The sequence below is a fragment of the Schistocerca nitens genome, chromosome 8 (assembly GCF_023898315.1).
Source record: "Schistocerca nitens isolate TAMUIC-IGC-003100 chromosome 8, iqSchNite1.1, whole genome shotgun sequence".
In the NCBI taxonomy this organism is placed as follows: Eukaryota; Metazoa; Arthropoda; class Insecta; order Orthoptera; family Acrididae; genus Schistocerca; species Schistocerca nitens.
In genome coordinates, this window is record NC_064621.1 from 419,525,230 (window position 1) to 419,548,543 (window position 23,314).

The window sequence follows — 23,314 nt, forward strand, 5'->3', positions numbered from 1 at the left end:
AAGCAGAAAAAGATATGGAAGCTATGACGGCGACATTTTGAAGCATACCTACGCTAATACGAATAATCTTAGAAAATTGTCGATTAGTTTGACTTACGTACGCTTATCTTATCCCCTCTTACTGATTACCTAAAATTATCTTCACGTTAGTTACAGTGAACTGAAACATTAAGAACAGTGCCGTCAATGACAGTGTCTCTGTTGTAAGAAACAATTAAATATGGTACCAGAATGAACTACTACACAGAGACTATTTCTGTTTGCTTCAGTGTAATAATAAGGAATAATAATGAATCAGAACAAAGATAAACGCGGATGTACGTCTTTCCTCATCACCACAGTGTTATTAATTACGATGAGAGTTAAAATATTTGTTTAACTCAGCGACAACAGAGCAGTTATGGCAATATGTTGAAATGACAAGTTTATTTAAGCTGCTTGAGACTTCCACCGACTGATGGAAAGAACAAGGTGAATTTTAGAGAGTCGTTGATCACGAAGTCATGAGAGACTTGACGCAAGGTGTGATTGGACACAGATAGACTGGAAATTGATCGCGGCCTTTTCGAAGGAACCACACGACCATTCGTTTTATGTATTGTGATGTACTGAGTGGGTCTTCAATGGATCAAGGATCAACGATTTCAATAGTATCCAAGTGGGAGGAGGGGCGGTATAGGAGTTCATCATCCATAGAGGAACTTCAAATTTTTGACCCAAATGAGGCCTCACATGGTGTTTCACGAGCTTACCATAAAGCTTCATATTTTGTTGTACTCAAACGTAATTTAGATTTACTTTTTCGAACAGATAAAACATACAAAGATTGACCTTTTGTATGTTGCTATGGAGCCAACAATTAACCAAACATTATCAGCTCTGTGCTTATGGTAACTATCTGGTTGGCCTACAAAATACTCCTAGGCTGCTCCTTGCAAACCAGTAGTTGATATTTTGAGAGCAAGTGTTCGTGAAATAATCGATTTTCTACGATTCTGGCAATTATAATAAACACGATGAAGACCACATGCAACAAATTTCGAATTAACGTGGAGTGTACCACACGACTGGATTTGAAAATTTTCAGCATTGCGGTGAATACATAAAGGAAAATTGCTCAGCCGTATTCTCATTCAGAAATCGCATTTGAATGTTGGTTGAGTGTGAGAAGATCGTGTAATGCCTTGTGTAAGAAAGAGAAATGCCTACTTGCGCGTGTCGGAATTCGACAGCGGTAGGACCATGGTATATTGAGACTATGTTGTTTCGTTCCACGATATTACTGCTGGTGTTGGTCAGGAACCGACGTCAGGCATGCTGTTACGCATCAAGATAGCAAAGGAATGGGAGAGAGAAAACTCTTCGAACTACTTACAGCCCGGCATTGCTGAAGCACATGGCAGTACCAAAATGAGTCACTTGCTAGACGTAAACATTCGATATGGTTAGTCGGTCACCAAGAGTATAACTTCAATACTTCTGTGTGTGAGTGCAAACGAACTCATTGGAAAAGTGTAGGACGAGTACAGACCAACCTGCCTCGTAAAATTGTGTAAGAAGCACTAGGTAGAATGCTACAAAATCAGGGGTTTGGCGAAATAGTTATGATACTGAAACAAATTGATTAAGCCTATACAGCAAAGCTGAAGACTGGTGACGACTGATAATCAGCGAGACTGATTCGGTCATTACGAATTACATCATACAACAAAGCCATTACTTGGCACCTAACCTTGTTAGGTTGGAGGCAGTCGATCAGTAGTATCCATGGCGTCCATGTCATACGCAATTGATTCTCTGATTATTGCATTGTAACATCTTGTATGAGATTGTTCTAATTTGGTCACACTGTTGCTGCCTGATGTGATGACCATGATTTGTAGCTATTGTGAATTGTTCGCATGGCTACTCTCTTACTGTATGGCGAGAGACAATACTATGGAATGTCATCTCTATGAGCTGTGTTTATTTTGAATTTGTGTGCATTTTATGTTAGTTTCAAGTTAGAATTTTCTATAATTGTATCTTTACATACATTACAGTTGTGTCAAAGTAATGTGAACAGTCGACAAAATGGAATGGCCCTGTAAAAATTTTTCTATACAAATGGTCTGAAGATGGCGATTTAATTTCGCTGAAACTAGTAATCCCCGAGTATTTTTGTGCGATGTAGGTCAATAAACTTCTGTAATAAAAAGAACAACCGTGTTCTGAATTTTATTCTCTACATTCGAAACCTCACTTGACACTGCATTCACTTAACATGTGCTAAGAAGATGAAATAACAGAACATATATAACGAAACTTCCCTAGTTTGAAAAGTTCGGCCCATTCAAAGAAACAATACTGACAGACGATAACACATAATAAATTATAATCACGAGCCAGACAACAAATTAACGGCGACTGATCAGAAGCTGAGAAAACCACGCATTCTAACCGTCTGTCTGTCTGCTGTCTGTCTCTCTCCCTCTCTCTTTCTTTCTCTTTCTCTTCTGGGTCAGAAAATTCGTATATTCGCGGTAATATACATTCACACTGCACAGAGGCGAGTAGCACAGTAACCATGACAACATTAATAATAACTATTTCATAAGTTTGCTAATCTTCTATCGTGGAAGATGGCTGTCTATTGGTTAACTATAAATCCACCGTGCAGTCCTTGGCAATAACACCATACAGCGAGCAACTTTAGTACTCGTGACGGTCACTGATTAACAAGATCGCAGGGGAAATTAGTAATTTAGATATTCTGTTAAATAACGAAGCTGAATCCATGAAACATCGCGACTCATAGGCTTTCTGCAATTATTCCTGTTTATTATAACTCATGCACTGTTATAGAAAACGGTGATCTGACTCCTGTTTGCAACGAACAGGAACAGGACTGTAATAGAGGATACTGTGTGCGCCAGGCATTCATATTGTACACAGTTAGATCCATTGTTTCAAATCTGAGGCTTCAAACTACAGCACAATTACATAGGTTTGAAATGCTTTAGGCTTTGCTATTACAAGTAGCAGCGCTGCAGAAGTCTTCTTTCCATTGCGCAGTGAGCAACTCTCAGTGTTTGAACGATCTTCGCATCAAAAGTACATTTATCACTGTCATGAAAAAAATTCGTGATACGCATTCTCTGTCTTTGGGTAGCGTAGTTCATAATTTGGAAAACTAATTTTAATTTAACATTGCTGTTAATGCCGTTTCTATCGCCACAGCCGTCAGTTAATCAGAGCGAGATAAGTCACATACACCATCCGACTGAGAATCGTGCAAACTTTGTTCCGAGTGTATTTGAACTGTTTGTGTATCGTGCCTGAGGAGGAAGTTAGGAACATGTTCAGAATTTATCTAGACGGCCGTGAGAAACAGCCTAAAAACTGCACTTTAACTGGGCGGGGTACCAAACCAACGGTCGTCTGTTCGCCTCAAGGATTAGACCCGTGACCAGCTCACATCGCTGTCGCGGAAGCTGACTCTCTAGGCCGGCCGAAGTGGCCGTGCGGTTAAAGGCGCTGCAGTCTGGAACCGCAAGACCGCTACGGTCGCAGGTTCGAATCCTGCCTCGGGCATGGATGTTTGTGATGTCCTTAGGTTAGTTAGGTTTAACTAGTTCTAAGTTCTAGGGGACTAATGACCTCAGCAGTTGAGTCCCATAGTGTTCAGAGCCATTTGAACCATTTTTTTGACTCTCTAGACGCCTTTAATTCCTTTATCATTTTTGTTCGTCATTGTTCCCGCCATTTGCTCTGGGTGGACGTCACATGACACTCCTTCAAGTTCATCATTAGATTCTTCACTCAGTTTTCTTATTACAGAGGACAGCCAGCCCTTCTGACCGAACACGCTGAGCTACTGATATGGCAAGAAGTTAAGCTACACGAGCATGTCGAAAGCCGCCCTTGTAAATTTTACTATCATAACACATTAAAAGTTTAGATTTGGAAATTCTCTTTAGTTCACCAAAAGCACTCCATATCATTTATATCCTTCTGTTTATTTTACTTTTTGTTTGCTGTCTGTACAGGGTGAAAAGTATTTAAACCGACAAACTCTGGGAGGTTGTAGGGGACATCAAAACAAATATTTTTCCCTTAAATCATTTTTTCCTATGAGGAGTATATAAGGCGGCAGAGGAAGATTTCTCTGGCGGCAAATTAATGAAACCAACAAACACTTTTCCATTTTTTTATGACCAAGAGACAACACATTAATACAACCCAATTTCAGTTACAGTAGATTTTCAAAAATTGCCTCCATTGACACGTAAACAAAGGTTACACCGTCGGATCATTTTCTGTCTGACACTGGCAAAAACCGCAGGAGTATCCCGAATTGTTCCTGCTGCTGCTGCTGCTACTACTATCCGGGCAACCAGATCCTCTTCTGATGCAGCAGGAGTTGCGTAAACAAGGTTGCGCATCTCTCCCCACACATAAAAGTCCAGAGCGGACATATCTGGGGATCGAGAAGGCCATGGTACATGACCACCTCTGCCAGTCCACGTTTCTGGGAACCGTCGGTCCAGGAATCGATGCACACGACGACTGAAATGTGCCGGCGCCCTGTCATGTTGGAACCACATGCGTTGTCTTGAATGGAGCGCGAAGTCTTTCAGCAATTCTGGCAATGCTGTGGCGAGAAAATTGTAATAGTGTCTGCCATTTAATGGCCTAGGTAGCAGATATTGCCCAATTAAACAGTCCCCAACAACACCGACCCACACATTAACGAAGAACCGCACTTGATGAGCGCTAATAACTGTGGCATTTGGGTTATCTTCACTCCAAACATGCGAATTGTGCATGTTGAAGACTCCATCACGCCCGAACGTTGCTTCATCGGTAAACAACACAGAGGATGGAAATGTAGGATGGTGGTGGTGGTGGTTAGTGTTTAACGTCCCGTCGACAACGAGGCCATTAGAGACGGAGCGCAAGCTCGGGTTAGGGAAGGATTGGGAAGGAAATCGGCCGTGCCCTTTCAAAGGAACCATCCCGACATTTGCCTGAAACGATTTAGGGAAATCACGGAAAACCTAAATCAGGATGGCCGGAGACGGGATTGAACCGTCGTCCTCCCGAATGCGAGTCCAGTGTGCTAACCACTGCGCCACCTCGCTCGGTGGAAATGTAGGATGCATTCCACACTGTTCCAGGTACCACTGCAAAAACTGTGCTCTGGGTGGATAATCAACTGGTTCCAGGTTGTGTACACGCTGTAAGTGTAATGGACGTAACAATTGCTCTCGAAGGACTGTTCTTACATTCGTCTGATTCGACCCCATGTTACGTGCAATTGCACAAGTGCTGATTGATGGATCCTGCTTCAAATGCTGCAAGACAGCTTCTTGAAATTGCAGCGTTCTTACCGTGCGACGTCGTCCCTGTCCAGGTAATCTGCTAAATGACCCGGTCTCACGCAGACGTTGGAACACAGCAACAAAGGTCATTTGATGCCTGATACGGCGATTAGGATATTGCTGATAAACCCGCTGTGCAGCTCGTACGTTGTGGTGCTATACGTAGTATGCACCAACCATATCAGTGTACTCACTCCAGGTGTATCGCTTCATTAGTAAACAGAGACAATGCACTACTACACTGGTGGACAGCAGTTGCCTACAACTGAAGAGCGCAATACGCCCTCTAACAACTGAAGAGAGTAATACTGCCTCCACCGGTTTAAATAATGCTCATACGGAAAAATGACATTAGGGAAAAATATTTGTTTTGATGTCCCCTACAACCTCCCAGAGTTTGTCGGTTTAAATACTTTTCACCCTGTATAGTCATTATCTTCAACCACTCCACCTACTGAAACAAAACTTACCAATTACGACTTCATTGTTAATTTGCACACTTTTCTCTTACAGGTGTTCAGTGTCCAGTAAATGCTTCCGTTGGTTGTTGAACATTTCTCTTATTTCTATCTTGATTTTTCGTTATGTAGATTGAACAGCAGGGGCGAAAAACTGCATGACTACCATACATCCATTTCAGTCCTAGCAATTTTGTCTTGGTCTTCAGTTCTTTTTATTACCTCTTGTTTCTTGTAGGTACCATGTAATGAATTTAATTAATATATTTCGGGAACTTTTTTGTACCATCTCGTACCTAGCATACAATACCGATGAATTTCTGCCAGAGATAGCTCACATTAATCTGCTTGGAGCTCATTCGTCCCAAGAATGGCCACTCGGTAAGCAGAAACATGCTAACAGTACAACAGAAATTGTACGAATGATTATTGCAAGTTCGCACTAAAATAAAGTGAAGGTGTTGTGTCCTCTAGTTTGGTCTGCGTACAGACTGGGCTGAGACTGATATCGGAGTTGCTTGGGAAAGCCTTGGGCTTATCGCGGCGCCGCGGAGGGACGCAGGGCGTGGTCTCGCGGTGACCTTTGGCCGTAACGAGCAGCGGCCACACGCGACGCGCCCGACGCCCTCAGCCCCTAGCCCTTAGCCCGGCACGTGCCCTACATGGCCGCCGCGCCAAGTACTCCAAGGCCCCTACGCGTCTTCTTCATTCTTTTTGTTGAACACTACTTTTGCTGTGTGGTGATGCAGGACTAATGCGTGAATTTCTTTGATGAAAACTTCTCAGGTTGTCAGTCGAGTCGTGGCGTCGAGTTCGCCTGAAGATGACGAGTGGGAAACTCGTTGAGACTTCTGGCAACACTATACCACAACTCCGCTGATAACTCGAGGATTTCATCAGTGTCTTCCGTCCGAGGCATGACTTGTAGCGAGGCTTATACAGAGTAAGCTTGGATTACGTTGCTTACACCCTTTCTTTAAGTTTTTTCCATACTGTGTCGTACAATATATTAGGTAACAAAACTCTTCTCTTCCGCTCGATCGTCTCTACTACCCTTTTTTTCAAATTTGACATATTTAATCGTTGGATCTTTCAACTTGCTTTATGACTGCCTTTCTTATTACCCACCTACGTACCCATGTAATAAGAAAATGTTCTCATCAGTTTCCTGATATAATAAAATCATTTTTGTAACTGTGTTTCGCAACTTGCACAAAAATCGCGTAACATACTGAACCTAATGTTGTTTTATCAAAAAAATGTGTGTGAAATCTTATGGGACTTAACTGCTAAGGTCATCAGTGCCTAAGCTTACGCACTACTTAACCTAAATTATCCTAAGGACAAACACACATACCCATGCCCGAGGGAGGACTCGAACCTCCGCCAGGACCAAATGTTGTTTTAAATGACATTTGATGTAGGAGAGACAGGAGCAAGCTGGCTCTCTCACAACTATACTTTGACGTTTTATTAATTCTGTACAAATTTTTATGTTTTATTAATTCTGTAGTTTCTTCTGTTCGTAAACATTCTAACCAGCATTCCATAAACCATGTGTTGAGTCTTTTGGTTACTAAGTAAGTTTGACTTGCATGGTCCAGTGGAACATGATAAATAAGTTAACGGTTACTCATTTTTAATACATCTATTTTTGGAGACACAACGGAAGCTCGTCTATGCGGACTAGACGGGATCATAGGTCAGATAATCGAAAATCTCTTTAATCCGGAAATTCACATTAAGACAGAATGACATAGGTTATAAGTCATAAATAGAAAAATTGTATTTATTGTCACAAATGGGCACAAATTATGCATTATTTTTACGTAAATTGTGACTAAATATTGACAAAAAAACAGCTAGTTTATACACTGTACTAATCAACAAGTTTCTTCCGAACCAGATTCGTACGTCGAATGTGAGTCAGACGATCAAAATGGTTCAAATGGCTCTAAGCACTATGGGACTTAAAATCTGAGGTCATCAGTCACTTAGAACTACTTAAACCTAACTAACCTAAGGACATCACACACATCCATACCCGAGGCAGGATTAGAACCTGCGACCGTAGCGGTCACGCGGTTCCAGATGAAGCGCCTAGAACCGCTCGGTCACAGCGGCCGGCTGTACCACGATCACGTAGTAGTATCGCCAGCAACAGCTCTGCAGAAGTTTTCTGCCTCCTGGCGTTCCAGATAATAAGTTGTGACGTTTGTGCGAAGTTGCGCATCATAATTTAATTTTAGTACAGAGTTACATTCACTGTTATGGCTGTGCGTGTCAGAAGAGTTAGGAAGGTTATCCATTCCACTATGAGAGGTGTTTAAGACACAGGGACCTGCAGTTTCAGTCGCTACATTATGTCCTGGAGCTACGGCAATCCTCTAAAATTCCTATACAAATTTGATGGCAACATGCTTAACTTCAAGTGATAAGACTAAATGAATAATTTATTAAAAACAAAGCTGACGATACTGGAATCTTTACCCATACTGTCGTTTCATGTTTACAGTGTTATTTATTAAAAAGCTTCCAGAAGAAATGCGAATGAATCAAATTAACAAGACGAATGTCGACAGAGATGGTCGATCTCTGCCTGAAATATACCCTGCACGGGCAGGTGTCGCCAGTAAGCAGCCTATCTCGATGTTTCGTGATGTTAAGACGCAACTCGTTAGCGAGTGAACAAGTTATAGTTTTGTGGTTAAAAGTGAGGTAACTGTTAAAAGCGCTTTGGGAAACGTTTGACACGACATTAAATGATTCTCAAGAAGAGAGATTGCTATAGGGTATAATAGTTACGGTGCTAGATTATGTACCGCGCGGTCTTGGGCGCCTTGAGCCGGCCGCTGTGGCAGAGCGGTTCCAGGCGCTTCAGTCTGGAACCGCGCGGCCGCTACTGCCGCAGGTTCGAATCCTGCCTCGGGCATGGAGGTGTGTGATGTCCTTAGGTTAGTTAGGTTTAAGTAGTTCTAAGTTCTAGGGGACTGATGACCTCAGATGTTAAGTCCAATAGTGCTCAGAGCCATTTGAACCACTTCAGGCGCCTTGTCTCGGTTAGGGCGGCCCCCCCCGCGTCGGAGGTTCGCGTCCTCCCTCGGGCATGGGTGTGTGTGTCGTCCTTAGCGTAAGTTAGTTTAAGTTCGATTAAGTAGTGTGTAAGCTTAGGAACCGATGGCCTCAGCGGTTTGGTCCCATAGGATCTTACCACAACTTTGCTAAATAATGTGATTGAAGCAGTGACTTATGAATTTTTACTGCCACCATATCGCAACACAATGGGACAATAAGGTGACACCCGTTTTTCTTAAATCAGACTTTCAACATTATTTTAGTTTCAGTAATAGTGATACCAACGGCAGCGATCTACAGAGAATTGCGCTGGAGACAACGAGACCTTTAGGAGCCATGAGGTAAGCAGGCATCTCTTCCAACCACCATCGAACGACCGAGTACATATTGTTAGGATATACTCTTGCTGTTTATCCAACGTATGCTACATTACACAACGTCACATAGGGAAGGACTGATGGAGTTTGCATATTCTTATATAGTTTATTTATCGCAGCAGGAAGGAAGTTTAGGTTCAAAATGGTTCAAATGGCTCTGAGCACTATGGGACTCAACTGCTGTGGTTATCAGTCCCCTAGAACTTAGAACTACTTAAACCTAACTAACCTAAGGACATCACACTCATCCATGCCCGAGGCAGGATTCGAACCTGCGACCGTAGCAGTCCCACGGTTCCGGACTGCGCGCCTAGAACCGCGAGACCACCGCGGTCGGCGGGAAGTTTAGGGTTCAAATGGCTCTGAGCACTATGGGACTCAACTGCTGTGGTCATCAGTCCCCTAGAACTTAGAACTACTTAAACCTAACTAACCTAAGGACATCACACACAGCCATGCCCGAGGCAGGATTCGAACCTGCGACCGCAGCAGTCGCACGGTTCCGGACTGCGCGCCTAGAACCGCGAGACCACCGCGGCCGGCCGGGAAGTTTAGGATGCGCTATAGTGCGTCCTATTCAAGCACGCGAAGTTAGAAAATGCCATTGTACAGCGAGACGTATACGAATATAGTTCATTTTGCAGCGCACGATGTGACATTTGCAGCAAGCGGCACAGGCTCAGGAGAAGTCGGAATGCTCTGGGCGTTAGTGATTTGTTTTTGGCTGCAGTAAATGTTACTAGCTGACAGTACTGCGTCAGATAGTCATTGTTCAAATGGCTCTGAGCACTATGGGACTCAACTGCTGTGGTCATAAGTCCACTAGAACTTAGAACTACTTAAACCTAACTAACCTAAGGACAGCACACAACACCCAGCCATCACGAGGCAGAGAAAATCCCCGACCCCGCAGGGAATCGAACCCAGGAACCCGGGCGTGGGAAGCGAGAACGCTACCGCACGACCACGATATGCGGGCATAGTCATTGTTGACTGCTGTGTTACTGTGTTGTACTTCAGTCTCTTTCGTACTGTTTCCCTTCTTGATTATACACTCCTGGAAATTGAAATAACAACACCGTGAATTCATTGTCCCAGGAAGGGGAAACTTTATTGACACATTCCTGGGGTCAGATACATCACATGATCACACTGACAGAACCACAGGCACATAGACACAGGCAACAGAGCATGCACAATGTCGGCACTAGTACAGTGTATATCCACCTTTCGCAGCAATGCAGGCTGCTATTCTCCCATGGAGATGATCGTAGAGATGCTGGATGTAGTCCTGTGGAACGGCTTGCCATGCCATTTCCACCTGGCGCCTCAGTTGGACCAGCGTTCGTGCTGGACGTGCAGACCGCGTGAGACGACGCTTCATCCAGTCCCAAACATGCTCAATGGGGGACAGATCCAGAGATCTTGCTGGCCAGGGTAGTTGACTTACACCTTCTAGAGCACGTTGGGTGGCACGGGATACATGCGGACGTGCATTGTCCTGTTGGAACAGCAAGTTCCCTTGCCGGTCTAGGAATGGTAGAACGATGGGTTCGATGACGGTTTGGATGTACCGTGCACTATTCAGTGTCCCCTCGACGATCACCAGTGGTGTACGGCCAGTGTAGGAGATCGCTCCCCACACCATGATGCCGGGTGTTGGCCCTGTGTGCCTCGGTCGTATGCAGTCCTGATTGTGGCGCTCACCTGCACGGCGCCAAACACGCATACGACCATCATTGGCACCAAGGCAGAAGCGACTCTCATCGCTGAAGACGACACGTTTCCATTCGTCCCTCCATTCACGCCTGTCGCGACACCACTGGAGGCGGGCTGCACGATGTTGGGGCGTGAGCGGAAGACGGCCTAACGGTGTGCGGGACCGTAGCCCAGGTTCATGGAGACGGTTGCGAATGGTCCTCGCCGATACCCCAGGAGCAACAGTGTCCCTAATTTGCTGGGAAGTGGCGGTGCGGTCCCCTACGGCACTGCGTAGGATCCTACGGTCTTGGCGTGCATCCGTGCGTCGCTGCGGTCCGGTCCCAGGTCGACGGGCACGTGCACCTTCCGCCGACCACTGGCGACAACATCGATGTACTGTGAAGACCTCACGCCCCACGTGTTGAGCAATTCGGCGGTACATCCATCCGGTCTCCCGCATGCCCACTATACGCCCTCGCTCAAAGTCCGTCAACTGCACATACGGTTCATGTCCACGCTGTCGCGGCATGCTACCAGTGTTAAAGACTGCGATGGAGCTCCGTATGCCACGGCAACCTGGCTGACACTGACGGCGGCGGTGCACAAATGCTGCGCAGCTAGCGCCATTCGACGGCCAACACCGCGGTTCCTGGTGTGTCCGCTGTGCCGTGCGTGTGATCATTGCTTGTACAGCCCTCTCGCAGTGTCCGGAGCAAGTATGGTGGGTCTGACACACCGGTGTCAATGTGTTCTTTTTTCCATTTCCAGGAGTGTAAGTAGGCCTTTATGTAATTGTTTGAGTCAGGATCTTTATTAAACACTTCCATAGATAAGACGAATTCAGTTTTGATTACGAACAGCATTTTAGCGACCGTTACCTCCGTGCATGCCTTGTGCTTTTGCCTAAGCGAGGTGCCTACATTGCAGGAGGCAGGCGAGAGTTTTTCCCACAGCGTGACAGCTCACCCCCCAGGCACTGAATGCGAGGGCCGTGCTTCCTTCCTCAACTTCCGGCAACACCTCTGGCATTGTCCAATTTAGACTTGACAAACTGTACGTATCAGACCGCCAAAAGCAGACGAGAAAACAGACTGACCTGCTTGAGGCGAGCGCTCGTGCGGTAGATGGGCCGGTCGCTCATGTTGAGGATGTCGGCGGAGACGGCGATCTCCTCGCCAGGAACGAAGCCCGTCCTCTTCACCTTGGCCGAGGCGATCACCGTGCCCTTCTTACAGCAGAACAGACACGAGTTTGTGCTGCGCTGCTCGTAGGCGCCGCTCTGCCAACAAACGTCACGCACTGGCTCGTTACAGATATCATCCGATTACAGTCAAAGTCAGTCCCACACTCAGTGTAACAGAATTGTACAACAATAGTTATACACACTACACAGACACTTGACACTCTGTAATAGGTCAGATACAGGCAGTGACGAACCTCCACCAATTGGACTTCGTTCAGGGCGGCAATGTGGGTTTCTGCATCTGCTACCAACGAACATACACATACTGACAGTAACGTAAACACAGATGCGCGCGCGCGCACACACACACACACACACACACACACACACACACACACACACACACACTAACCTAGACATGTACACTCGCACAAACACACTCTCCTATAAACTCACGTTCAAACAAACATGCACTTACAAAAAAGGAACACCCACATAGTATGTTGCTCAGGGCGTCAATGTGGGTTTCTGCATCTGTCCCCAACAAACGCACGCTCACAATCACACAAACACAAATTCACACTAGCTCACTTAAACACATTCCCACCCACACGCACACACAAGCACGTTCACACAAACGCACATATCCCCACACTCATGTTAACACAAAAACGCATTAACAAAAACCTACTCTTGTACTCACAAAAACTTCCCCAAACACACTCACGAAAACAATAACTCGCAAAAACACACATTTACGCAAAAATACACTTACAGAAACTCATGTTCACATAATCACAAACTTACACAAATACAAACTCACGGTTACACAAATACACATTCACCCAAACACACATACACAAACACACATTCACACAAATTCATCCTCACACAAACACATGCTACAACAAACAGACACTCTCGCAAATACACTCACACAAGCTCATACTCATATAAACTCAAATTCAAACAAACTATTGCTTACACAATCACACAAACACGCATCCATATACGTTCCACTCTTTCTGTCAGCCTAAGATCGGTTGCAAGTAGTTGATCTATAATTATCAACTGCTTCTGATGGAAGGTTATTTTCTCATCGTAACCTAGATTTTCGCGTGATAAAAGCTGGCTCTGATGTGATATAGCAAACATATTCGCCAACAGTATAAAGTTGTTTGAACATATCCGCGTCTCTTCATGTCAGTCTTTTTACTTATATTTACCTTATGAGATTTCATCATGTGATTCAAGTTTTGATGTGCGTAGAAATTATTCTCAAAATTATTGACGTTTGTTGGAACATTGCTTAACTTTTTGTCACTCTCATTAGAACTCTCTAACTCCGCCCGAACAGTCCATGAAGACCCAACGGTACCGACCGGCCGCCGTGTCATTCTTAGCTCACAGGCGTCACTGGATGCGGATATGGAGGGGCATGTTGTCAGCACACCGCTCTCCCGGCCGTATGTCAGTTTATGAGACTGGAGTCGCCACTTACTGTCAGTGAAACGCACACTGATTAGCGGCGTGTCCTAGTCATTATATGAGGGCAAAATATTTCGATACAAGTAACTTGTCTGATCTAAAAGACCATTTTGTAGCCAATATTAATCAATTGAAACAGTGACAAAAATACAACGATACCTTACGAGATATTCAGCCTTGGCAAAATCCAGTTCTTGATTTTTAATATACTAAAGAAATGGCCCACATTTGAAATAAATTTCAACGACATTCCGTTTAGGTTTTGTTTTGGCTTTTTGTAGTAAATTTAGTTTTTGTATGTTTTTAGACCTTCTGTCTCGCATGTTATTCCGTTTCAATCAATATATTACAAACAAGATCAGCATGTGGACAGAGCCAACAATCAGTGAGGGTACATGAATACATATTTTTTTTTTTTGAGTTAGGGCAGTTACTAACAGAGTGAAGGGAACAACAAGTGATGTGTGAGAGGGTTCAGGTGAGACTGTGTACATTCGTTCTTACTATGTGGCAACACTGATGACAGCCATATTAAAGTGGACCAGATACACGTTTTATTTTGTGTTGGAAGATAATGATAGTAAACAAGGATGAAGCACAGTTTATATTTTTTGTTTGTAATTTTAAGGTCATTTTATGATACTATATTTCGTTTTAAAGGGAATTACGTTACAAATTAAAATTTTTAAAACAATATTGCCTCCAGATTTTCTGCGTCCCCGATACAAGAGTGAGACGGAAATTACGTATAATCATTTCCTGTGTGCGGAAGTAGTTTTGGGCTAGATTAATGTTATTGCAATGCCTTTCAAACAATAATTATTGGTGGTCACGAAGATGGCGGTACCGTTAGAGAGACTCCTTGGTTTGAAGAAGGACATAATGATGGCAGGGATACCTTCATCGGAGGTGGTTGGCAGTTAGGACTAGCCGGGTTAGGCAGATCTAAGAGATCTGGAGAGTTCTCTTAGAACTTGTTTGTAAGGTGAACATAGCTTTTTGTGGGAACGACCGTTTAGGTTTGCAGTACAAAATGATGTCTTCTCTGAAAGTCTTCTGTTTCACTCCTGGGCCCGAGTTTTCAAATGAGAACCAGTTCAGTATCAGTGATTTCTGTGAATGCTACTTTTCGGTAAATGCGATTTTTAATTAGGATTCGCCACAATTTGAAGTCGCAGTTCATAAATTCACAACTTGTATCCCTCTAAAATATTACCTTTATTTTAATTCAGTGTTGTTATTTTTTTAATACTGCTAGACCTGAAGGAAATAATCAGTTGAAATAAGTAACCATGAAGTTAGCTAATATGCAAGTTTCTCGAATTTAAAATACTTCGTGAGAGGGCAGGTTCTCATCAAAGTTCAGTTGAGTTAAAATCGTTGGTTATCATTTATTCAGAGAAAATACAGATTGCCTTCACTGTCTTGATTAGACTCCTCCCTGTATGTCTCTGAAAATTCAATAGTCCCTACTGAGAATTGTAAGACAGTAATTCATGGCGCTCGATGATATCTTTGTATAGGAGCAGCTGCAGATTTCTCTAGGTCACCTGTAAATTGCTGGGAATAGTTAAGACTTCGTATACCAGCTCCGTGAACTGATCTGGTGCAATTCAGAAGCCTTGCACATATGTTCACTCTTGAAATGCACGGATTATAAAATGAAACTTGTTTAAATATCTTTTCAACACTGTGCTATATTCTTCAGGTACATTACAGTCTCTTATCTTCAGTACTTTTAACACAGTCGTCTTTTAACACAGTCGGCACAATAGCAAAGTAAAATAAAATTACCATTAATGTCGGACTACAATGATTTACAATTCTGTTAGAGATTTGTACACATTTAGTCTCGATAGCATACCGTAACAGTGTGTGTCATCTACCTCTGATTTTTTGTTTTAAATTTAGCTCTCCAAGGAGCAAATACAGTCCAAAAAGTAAACGCATCTCTGTCGCAGGTGGAATGCAGTACATAGCTGTAGTCCACGATTTATTATGGGAAGCAAGATTTAGGGAGGGATAGTTATGGTATGCTAAAGGTGAGGGCCATATTCGAGGACAGTCAGCTCGCGTCCGCCGAGGCTATGGCACAGAGTTTAGGCCCAAATCTTGAAAACTTGAGTAGGCCCCGCAGGCTACTGAATCATCCCATCTCCACCATGCAGAATCAACGCTCTACATGCCAAAAGTAAAACCTGACAAATAACAACAAATCTGACACAGCCACACCTGCCGAATCTCGACATTCACCAACCGATTCCCAACAATAACCTCAACTGCCTCCGTTCGACCCACAACCAGGTACTCATTATTAAACCAACGATTTTGTCATGAAACGAAATCTGATGAGATATATGACGACGAAGGTTTTCGGAAGGTATTATCCAGGCGTAACTCGAGACGAAATTACACTGCATCCACGCAATCCGGTGAGAAGCCAGTAAAATTTGATCTGAACATGCAACCTAGAATTGTTATCGTTGTAAATCTGGACCCCAAGGAAACTGCTAATTACTTTCATACAGCACTAAAACAATTCAGTCTTGAAAAATTTGTTATTGACATGAATTGAGAAGGAACATTGTCCAACTCACCACTTATCAAACTGAGTTTGAAACCAAACTAAAAAAAAATAGTAATTGGCACCACTTAGAGACTGGAAGCAACTATCAAGACAATAAACTCACGCAATAAACCACAATCAATGTCGATCACGACGTCGCCAATGAAGAAGTCGAAGAAGAACTACAGATTTAGGGATACCAATTCAAAAAGGCAACGCGTTTCTCCTCGCGACACTCAGAACGAACCATCAAGAAATACGTGTCATCTTAGATCACAAGGAACTCATAGACAAACTTCTTGCACTCCATTTCAGCATGCGTTGTGTACTACATAAGGTTGAACGATCCAACCCACTACCTCCGTAACCCACTCAATGCAAGAAATGCAACAGTTTTCAACACACTTCCGAAAACGGTCGCAACGAGCCCAAATGTGGGAACTGTTGCGGACATCGCCCAATTTTCAACTGCAAACTAGATTCTAAATAGGGAACACCTAAATGCAGCAATTGCAATGGTACTCACCTCACGACAGATCCAAACTTCTAAGAAAGACCGAAGAAACCCATTTCCGCTAAAAGAACAGAAAAGATCAAATGTATTGATAAACTAACTTACCCCGTGGAGGAGCGCTCGCAAACTGAAAACTTTCTGCGCGCATTCACCACGGAACTACTTAACCTTCTCCCGGAACGTAGATCCCTCAATACTGAAATGATAAAAACGGTTTCCAGAAAGGTCTTCCAACGTGATACGGAAATGACGCACGCCTAGAACAACATACACATCTACATCAGCAAGCCGCCAGTCTCATACGCCCAAGACTAAGCTAGTACTACACTCTATGAATTTGGTAATCTTTTCGCATTCACGTCCAGAAAAGACACTGCACTATATGCTTTGTAAACGCAAATGGTTTCTGTGCTAAAAAGAACTCCTGTAAAAACTGATTCGAGTACAAAACATTACAATTATTGGAATTGCCGAAATCAAATGCTTCGGCAAAGACATAAGCCTTCTGGATTATGTATGACACAGGTTATACAAACGCAATACAGAGAAAAATATTCATAAGGAGGGGTCGCCAACGTTTATATCAAACAACTGGCCGCTATAACACTTGATTTACCAGAAAAACTGAACACCCACAAAGCTATTGTCCTAAAAAATAGTAGAAAAACATAGGAAACCGGTCTTCTTCGCAACTGTATATGTACCTGCCACTGACGGACCAGTGGATCTCTTAGACTACTTCTCTACTCTTGGCCCAGCAATCATCTCAGGAGACTTTAATGCCAGATCTACTGCTCTTGCCGACGGACCCAACAACGAAAAAAGCGATTCCTCAGTGCAATTTCAAACGACAGTCTGATCCACCTAGAAAATAATTCACTTACTTTCATCAATCACACTGGAACCTCCACAGCTGATCACATTATTTGCACACCGCAAATTGCTAGTCACTACAGTGAAATGGAAATAAGTGATAGGATTTACAACGACTACCTCCCCATCGTCATTGAAACAACTGCCATTATCCACGTCAAAAATGACAACCACAATAGGAAAACTGTCGTCGAATTAAAAAACCTCAAAACAGAATTTTTAAGCAAAAAGCTCAACACGATAGCATTTAATACTACAGAAGACAACTAAAACCAGCTAATCGTCTAAACGATAGAATCTGCCACTACTAGTAATGCACCAAAGAAAACCATCATAGAACACATGGACAAGGTTCCTACTCATATTCTTAACCCAATCAAAGAAAAAATGAAAAGTAAATATAGACAAATTAAGCGATAACATTAGGAGAGAGCTAAACCGGAATGGAACCGTCTTAACAGTCAAGTTAGATCAGAGATTCCCAAATTCAGAGAGAATAGATGGGAACGTAAGGCACAAGGAATTGACCGACGTAGTTCCAATCTCTTCTGGAATAAATTCAAGAGAATTATAGGCAAAACCGTCACCGAAGAACCGGCTGTACAAATCAACCACGCCATCACGGTGGACGAAAGAGAGAAGGTTGAAATATTCCGCGATTTACGCAAAACATACACAATCATCCACATCACCCAAATTCAGACAACAACCACGAGGAAATTATCACTAGGGAACTTCATTCACTGCTAAACAACAGTACCACACCAGCCGATCATTCACTGTTGAGAGAAATAACAGATTATGAGATAGACTCTGCCATACTAACCGGCAAAAATATGGATCGTGGACATTTCTACCATAGGGAATTGCTCAAACACTAAAACCTTTACACAACGCTGGTGACTACTTTGAAGGACAGTAACAGGTGCAAAAAAGTAACTCTTTTGTATCGGTTGTGAATAAATAGTTGCCACTATTTAAGTTCCAACCTTAGTGTAATGCCAAACGCTGTACGTAATGAAACCCAACCGCCTGTAGCCAGTCTGACGTTTCATTTTTACTGAGCACTTGGATTAATCTCGTAATGTGATATGCAGATTTTAGGTTGATAAAGTAAAAATGCATGCTTAATGTGGGTTTGATTCATATATAGGGCAGGAATGACGATTGTGGAGGTCGTTCTTTCCTATTTTGTGATGCTTCTTTCGTTAGTGTGTCTGTGTGTAGTTATTGGTCGTGGCAGCTGAGCATTGGCCAAGGGGATTTCGTTCTGACGACAAGAGAGGCAGTTCTGTGGGTCCGAAACGGGTCGGAGCATGGGCTGTTGAGTGGTAGTGGCTGGCCGCCATGTCGTGCTGTCCTCTCAGGCGGGCAGTCGGCAAACGCTGTTTGAGGTATTAACCTTGGAGGCATTGACGTCGGAGGAATTAACGTCGCCAATCTGTCTGACTGTGTGTGGGCACACTACGACTGCGTGGCGATCCTACCTATGCCCAGTCACGTGGCAACTTTCACCACGCCAAAACAGAAGGAGAAAAGTCAGAGTGTGCGGTGGTAGGCAGCGGTCGGGGCTAGCAGGTTGCAGTGCGCCGGTGGAAACGACGCAACCGGGCTTGATCGCTATAGCTGCGATTCATAAAGTGGGATACGCATAGCATCGCCGTTAAGAAACAACTTTGTAGCCTGCCGATGCACTGCTAGCGCCGCTTGTTAGGAACAGTCCACATGGAATTCTGACACAGAAACTAGGCCGCATTTTGTTTGGTCGGCGCTCACAAACTTTAGAAACTGTGATCTGTCATTCGTAGGAACTTCCTGAAACAGCGGTCTCCCACTGCTTGCTCTGGCTAATAAGAATGATACCATTGGCTACAGCTTTAACAAAAAATCTGTATGATGGAGAGAAATGTTGGAGATGTAGACACCCTGCTGGCCGAGTTGAGTCAGTCCTTCAGACTGGCTTACATGTAATTTTGGCGGCATCTTGAGCGAATGTGCAGCGGCGCGCAAGTTTTAGTCTCATTCACGAGTCACATTCTAGAGGACTTGAACAGATCTTGAATCGTGAGTGATACCCTGGCCGTGGCTGTGCTGTTTGGTCTTCATACATGCTTGACCCTTCACTTTTCGGAATCGCCGCAATCATCATGACAAATGTGACACCGCATTTGCTATTCAGTTCGGTATATTGCAAGTTTATACCAGAGTTTCTTCCACTCCTCCTTGAGATATCCTTTACGATCCAATATCATAAGAAAATAATCTGCACGGATTCAGATTTTGTCCTGCACCAATATCCAGTTTGTGAGATAATCAGATTTGTAATTTAATGTCCTATGTAGTTTTACAGACAGTCAAATTTTGTCAATAAATCATGATTTTAATGTATTTCACTTTAATTTCAGTGGATGTATATATTCTCCCCTCCACCCCCAATTATTAATTTAATATAAGACCCAGAGCTACGATTCATTTATCAGGGCATCCCACCTATTTCGTTTCCTCGTGCATACCTTATTATCATCTAAACTGTAGTGGGGAGAAACTCGGGACCGAGTTCGAGTCTCGGTCGGGCACACAGTTTTAATCTGCCAGGAAGTTTCATATGAGCGCACACTCCGCTGCAGAGTGAAAATCTCATTCTGTAGTGGGGAGGTCTGCATATCGAGAGGGAATATGTGTTCATGCATTCCCGTAACCCCAGTGGCGACTGGCAATAGACAATCTCACTATGATGAATGATTAAGCAATGCGTCACTATATGCCAGACGCATAACCATCACAGGTGTAGATGAGATATTGTGGAGAGGTTTGGGATTAACTTCAGGACATCGATTGATGGCAACTTTTGAGCCGAAGAAGAGACCAAAGAACTTAGTAGGTCCTGTCGGGACAGTCACTCATCAGATATGCTTGTGTTTCCAAGGTATGTCAGTAGTGAAAGAAACTGTATCTCGACACCATACACTACCGTGTAAAGGCAAGAAGCAGCGGTTGTCAAACCCCGTCGCCAATCGGCAAAAGTCTGTACCTTGCATTTTCTGTGAGCATCTGTCCAGGAATAGCATTCAACGTATAGTATTTCTTAAAAACTGGCATCCAAAATAAAAGCAGACCCTTCAGAGTTTAGGCGTAGACGGCACAGATAGCGAATGAAATGTGCTAAATGAGCAGATACACTCTGTGCAGGTCACCCGAGATTTTATTCGAAAATGGTATTCAGTGGTATTTCGTGGGAAGTGAACCATCCCTGTGGCGCTCACTAGGCGGTCAACACTAACTCATTGCTTTAAAAAGACCAAAGAAGCCGCTGTGCAATTTTGGCTGCAACAACAATGAATGAAATTTTCTCACTACTTAAATGCGATCTCAGTGCGGGCTGGAGGAGAGCAACAAATTGTTCTCTTCTAGCGTCGGTCACAGTAAGGCTTCTCGAAGGAGACTAAATCTTATTGGCTACCGACCCCGGTGAATGTTACACGTAAACACCTCAAAATTGGGCTGCCTTAAGATTTTTAGGCGTCGATAAGAGAAAGATTGCGTACCCGTGGTCTAGGGGTAGCGTCTTTGATTCATAATCAAAACGTCTTCGGTCCCGGGTTCGATCCCCGCCACTGCCTAAAATTTGATAAATAATCAGCATTGGCGGCCGAAGACTTCCGGCATAAGAAGTCAGCCTCATTCTGCCAACGGCCTTGTCAAAGAGGGCGTAGGAGCGGATAGAGGTTCAGGGCACTCTCTTGTCCTAGGGGTGGGAAATTGCCCCTAAAGGCGGAAGAATCAGCAATGATCAACGACATGAGGATGCAGAAGGCAATGGAAACCACTGCATTAAAGACACGTAACGTGTATCCATAGGACATGTGGCCTGTAATTGAAGAAGTGTCATGATGATCTCTCCATTGACAAAAGATTCCGGAATAGTCTCCCATTCAGATCTCCGGGAGGGGACTGCCAAGGGGGAGGTTACCATGAGAAAAAGATTGAATAATCAACGAAAGGATAACGTTCTACGAGTCGGGGCGCGGAATGTCAGAAGCTTGAATGTGGTAGGGAAACTAGAAAATCTGAAAAGGGAAATGCAAAGTCTCAATCTAGATATAGTAGGGGTCAGTGAAGTGAAGTGGAAGGAAGACAAGGATTTCTGGTCAGATGAGTATCGGGTAATATCAACAGCAGCAGAAAATGGTATAACAGGCGTAGGATTCGTTATGAATAGGAAGGTAGGGCAGAGGGTGTGTTACTGTGAACAGTTCAGTGACCGCGTTGTTCTAATCAGAATCGACAGCAGACCAACACCGACAACGATAGTTCAGGTATACATGCCGACGTCGCAAGCTGAAGATGAACAGATAGAGAAAGTGTATGAGGATATTGAAAGGGTAATGCAGTATGTAAAAGGGGACGAAAATCTAATAGTCATGGGCGACTGGAATGCAGTTGTAGGGGAAGGAGTAGAAGAAAAGGTTACAGGAGAATATGGGCTTGGGACAAGGAATGAAAGAGGAGAAAGACTAATTGAGTTCTGTAACAAGTTTCAGCTAGTAATAGCGAATACCCTGTTCAAGAATCACAAGAGGAGGTATACTTGGAAAAGGCCGGGAGATACGGGAAGATTTCAATTAGATTACATCATGGTCAGACAGAGATTCAGAAATCAGATACTGGATTGTAAGGCGTACCCAGGAGCAGATATAGACTCAGATCACAATATAGTAGTGATGAAGAGTAGGCTTAGTTCAAGACATTAGTCAGGAAGAATCAATACGCAAAGAAGTGGGATACGGAAGTACTAAGGAATGACGAGATACGTTTGAAGTTCTCTAATGCTATAGATACAGCAATAAGGAATAGCGCAGTAGGCAGTACAGTTGAAGAGGAATGGACATCTCTAAAAAGGGCCATCACAGAAGCTGGGAAGGAAAACATAGGTGCAAAGAAGGTAGCTGCGAAGAAACCATGGGTAACAGAAGAAATACTTCAGTTGATTGATGAAAGGAGGAAGTACAAACATGTTCCGGGAAAATCAGGAATACAGAAATACAAGTCGCTGAGGAATGAAATAAATAGGAAGTGCAGGGAAGCTAAGACGAAATGGCTGCAGGAAAAATTTGAAGACATCGAAAAAGATATGATTGTCGGAAGGACAGACTCAGCATACAGGAAAGTCAAAACAACCTTTGGTGACATTAAAAGCAACGGTGGTAACATTAAGAGTGCAACGGGAATTCCACTGTTAAATGCAGAGGAGAGAGCAGATAGGTGGAAAGTGTAGTGGACTGACAAGGCAGCCAGTCCACACAGACGGGTAGCCGAAAGGGCACACGTACATACACGCCGACTGGCGCGAAGTCTGGAACAGGATTCGTAATGAATGTGATAAAGAAAAGAACGTAGCTACTAGAACACTTAACTTTTATATCGTCCTTTGGTATACAGCATTCTTGATGATACAAGTGCGACTATCTTGAGATACATGCAATGGTACAAATGGCGCCTTGCTAGGTCGTAGCCATTAACTTAGCTGAAGGCTATTCTGTCTCTCGGCAAATGAGAGAAAGGCTTCGTATGTGTAGTCGCTAGCAATGTCGTCGTACAGCTGGGGCGAGTGCTAGTACGTCTCTCGAGACCTGCCTTGTGGTGGCGCTCGGTCTGCGATCCTGACAGTGGCGACACGCGGGTCCGACATGTACTAATGGACCGCGGCCGATTTAAG

At 43.7% G+C, this 23,314-nt stretch overlaps 1 protein-coding gene across 1 annotated transcript in view; it reads right to left on the bottom strand.

Moving 5' to 3' along the window:
- LOC126199591 (arrestin domain-containing protein 17-like) overlaps positions 1-23,314 on the bottom strand; it is a 189,911-nt gene that overhangs the window by 53,765 nt on the left and 112,832 nt on the right. Inside the window, exon 7 of the mRNA XM_049936517.1 lies at positions 12,071-12,253. Within this exon, the coding sequence (XP_049792474.1) occupies positions 12,071-12,253 (183 nt within the window). The remainder of the gene's footprint in view (positions 1-12,070; positions 12,254-23,314) is intronic.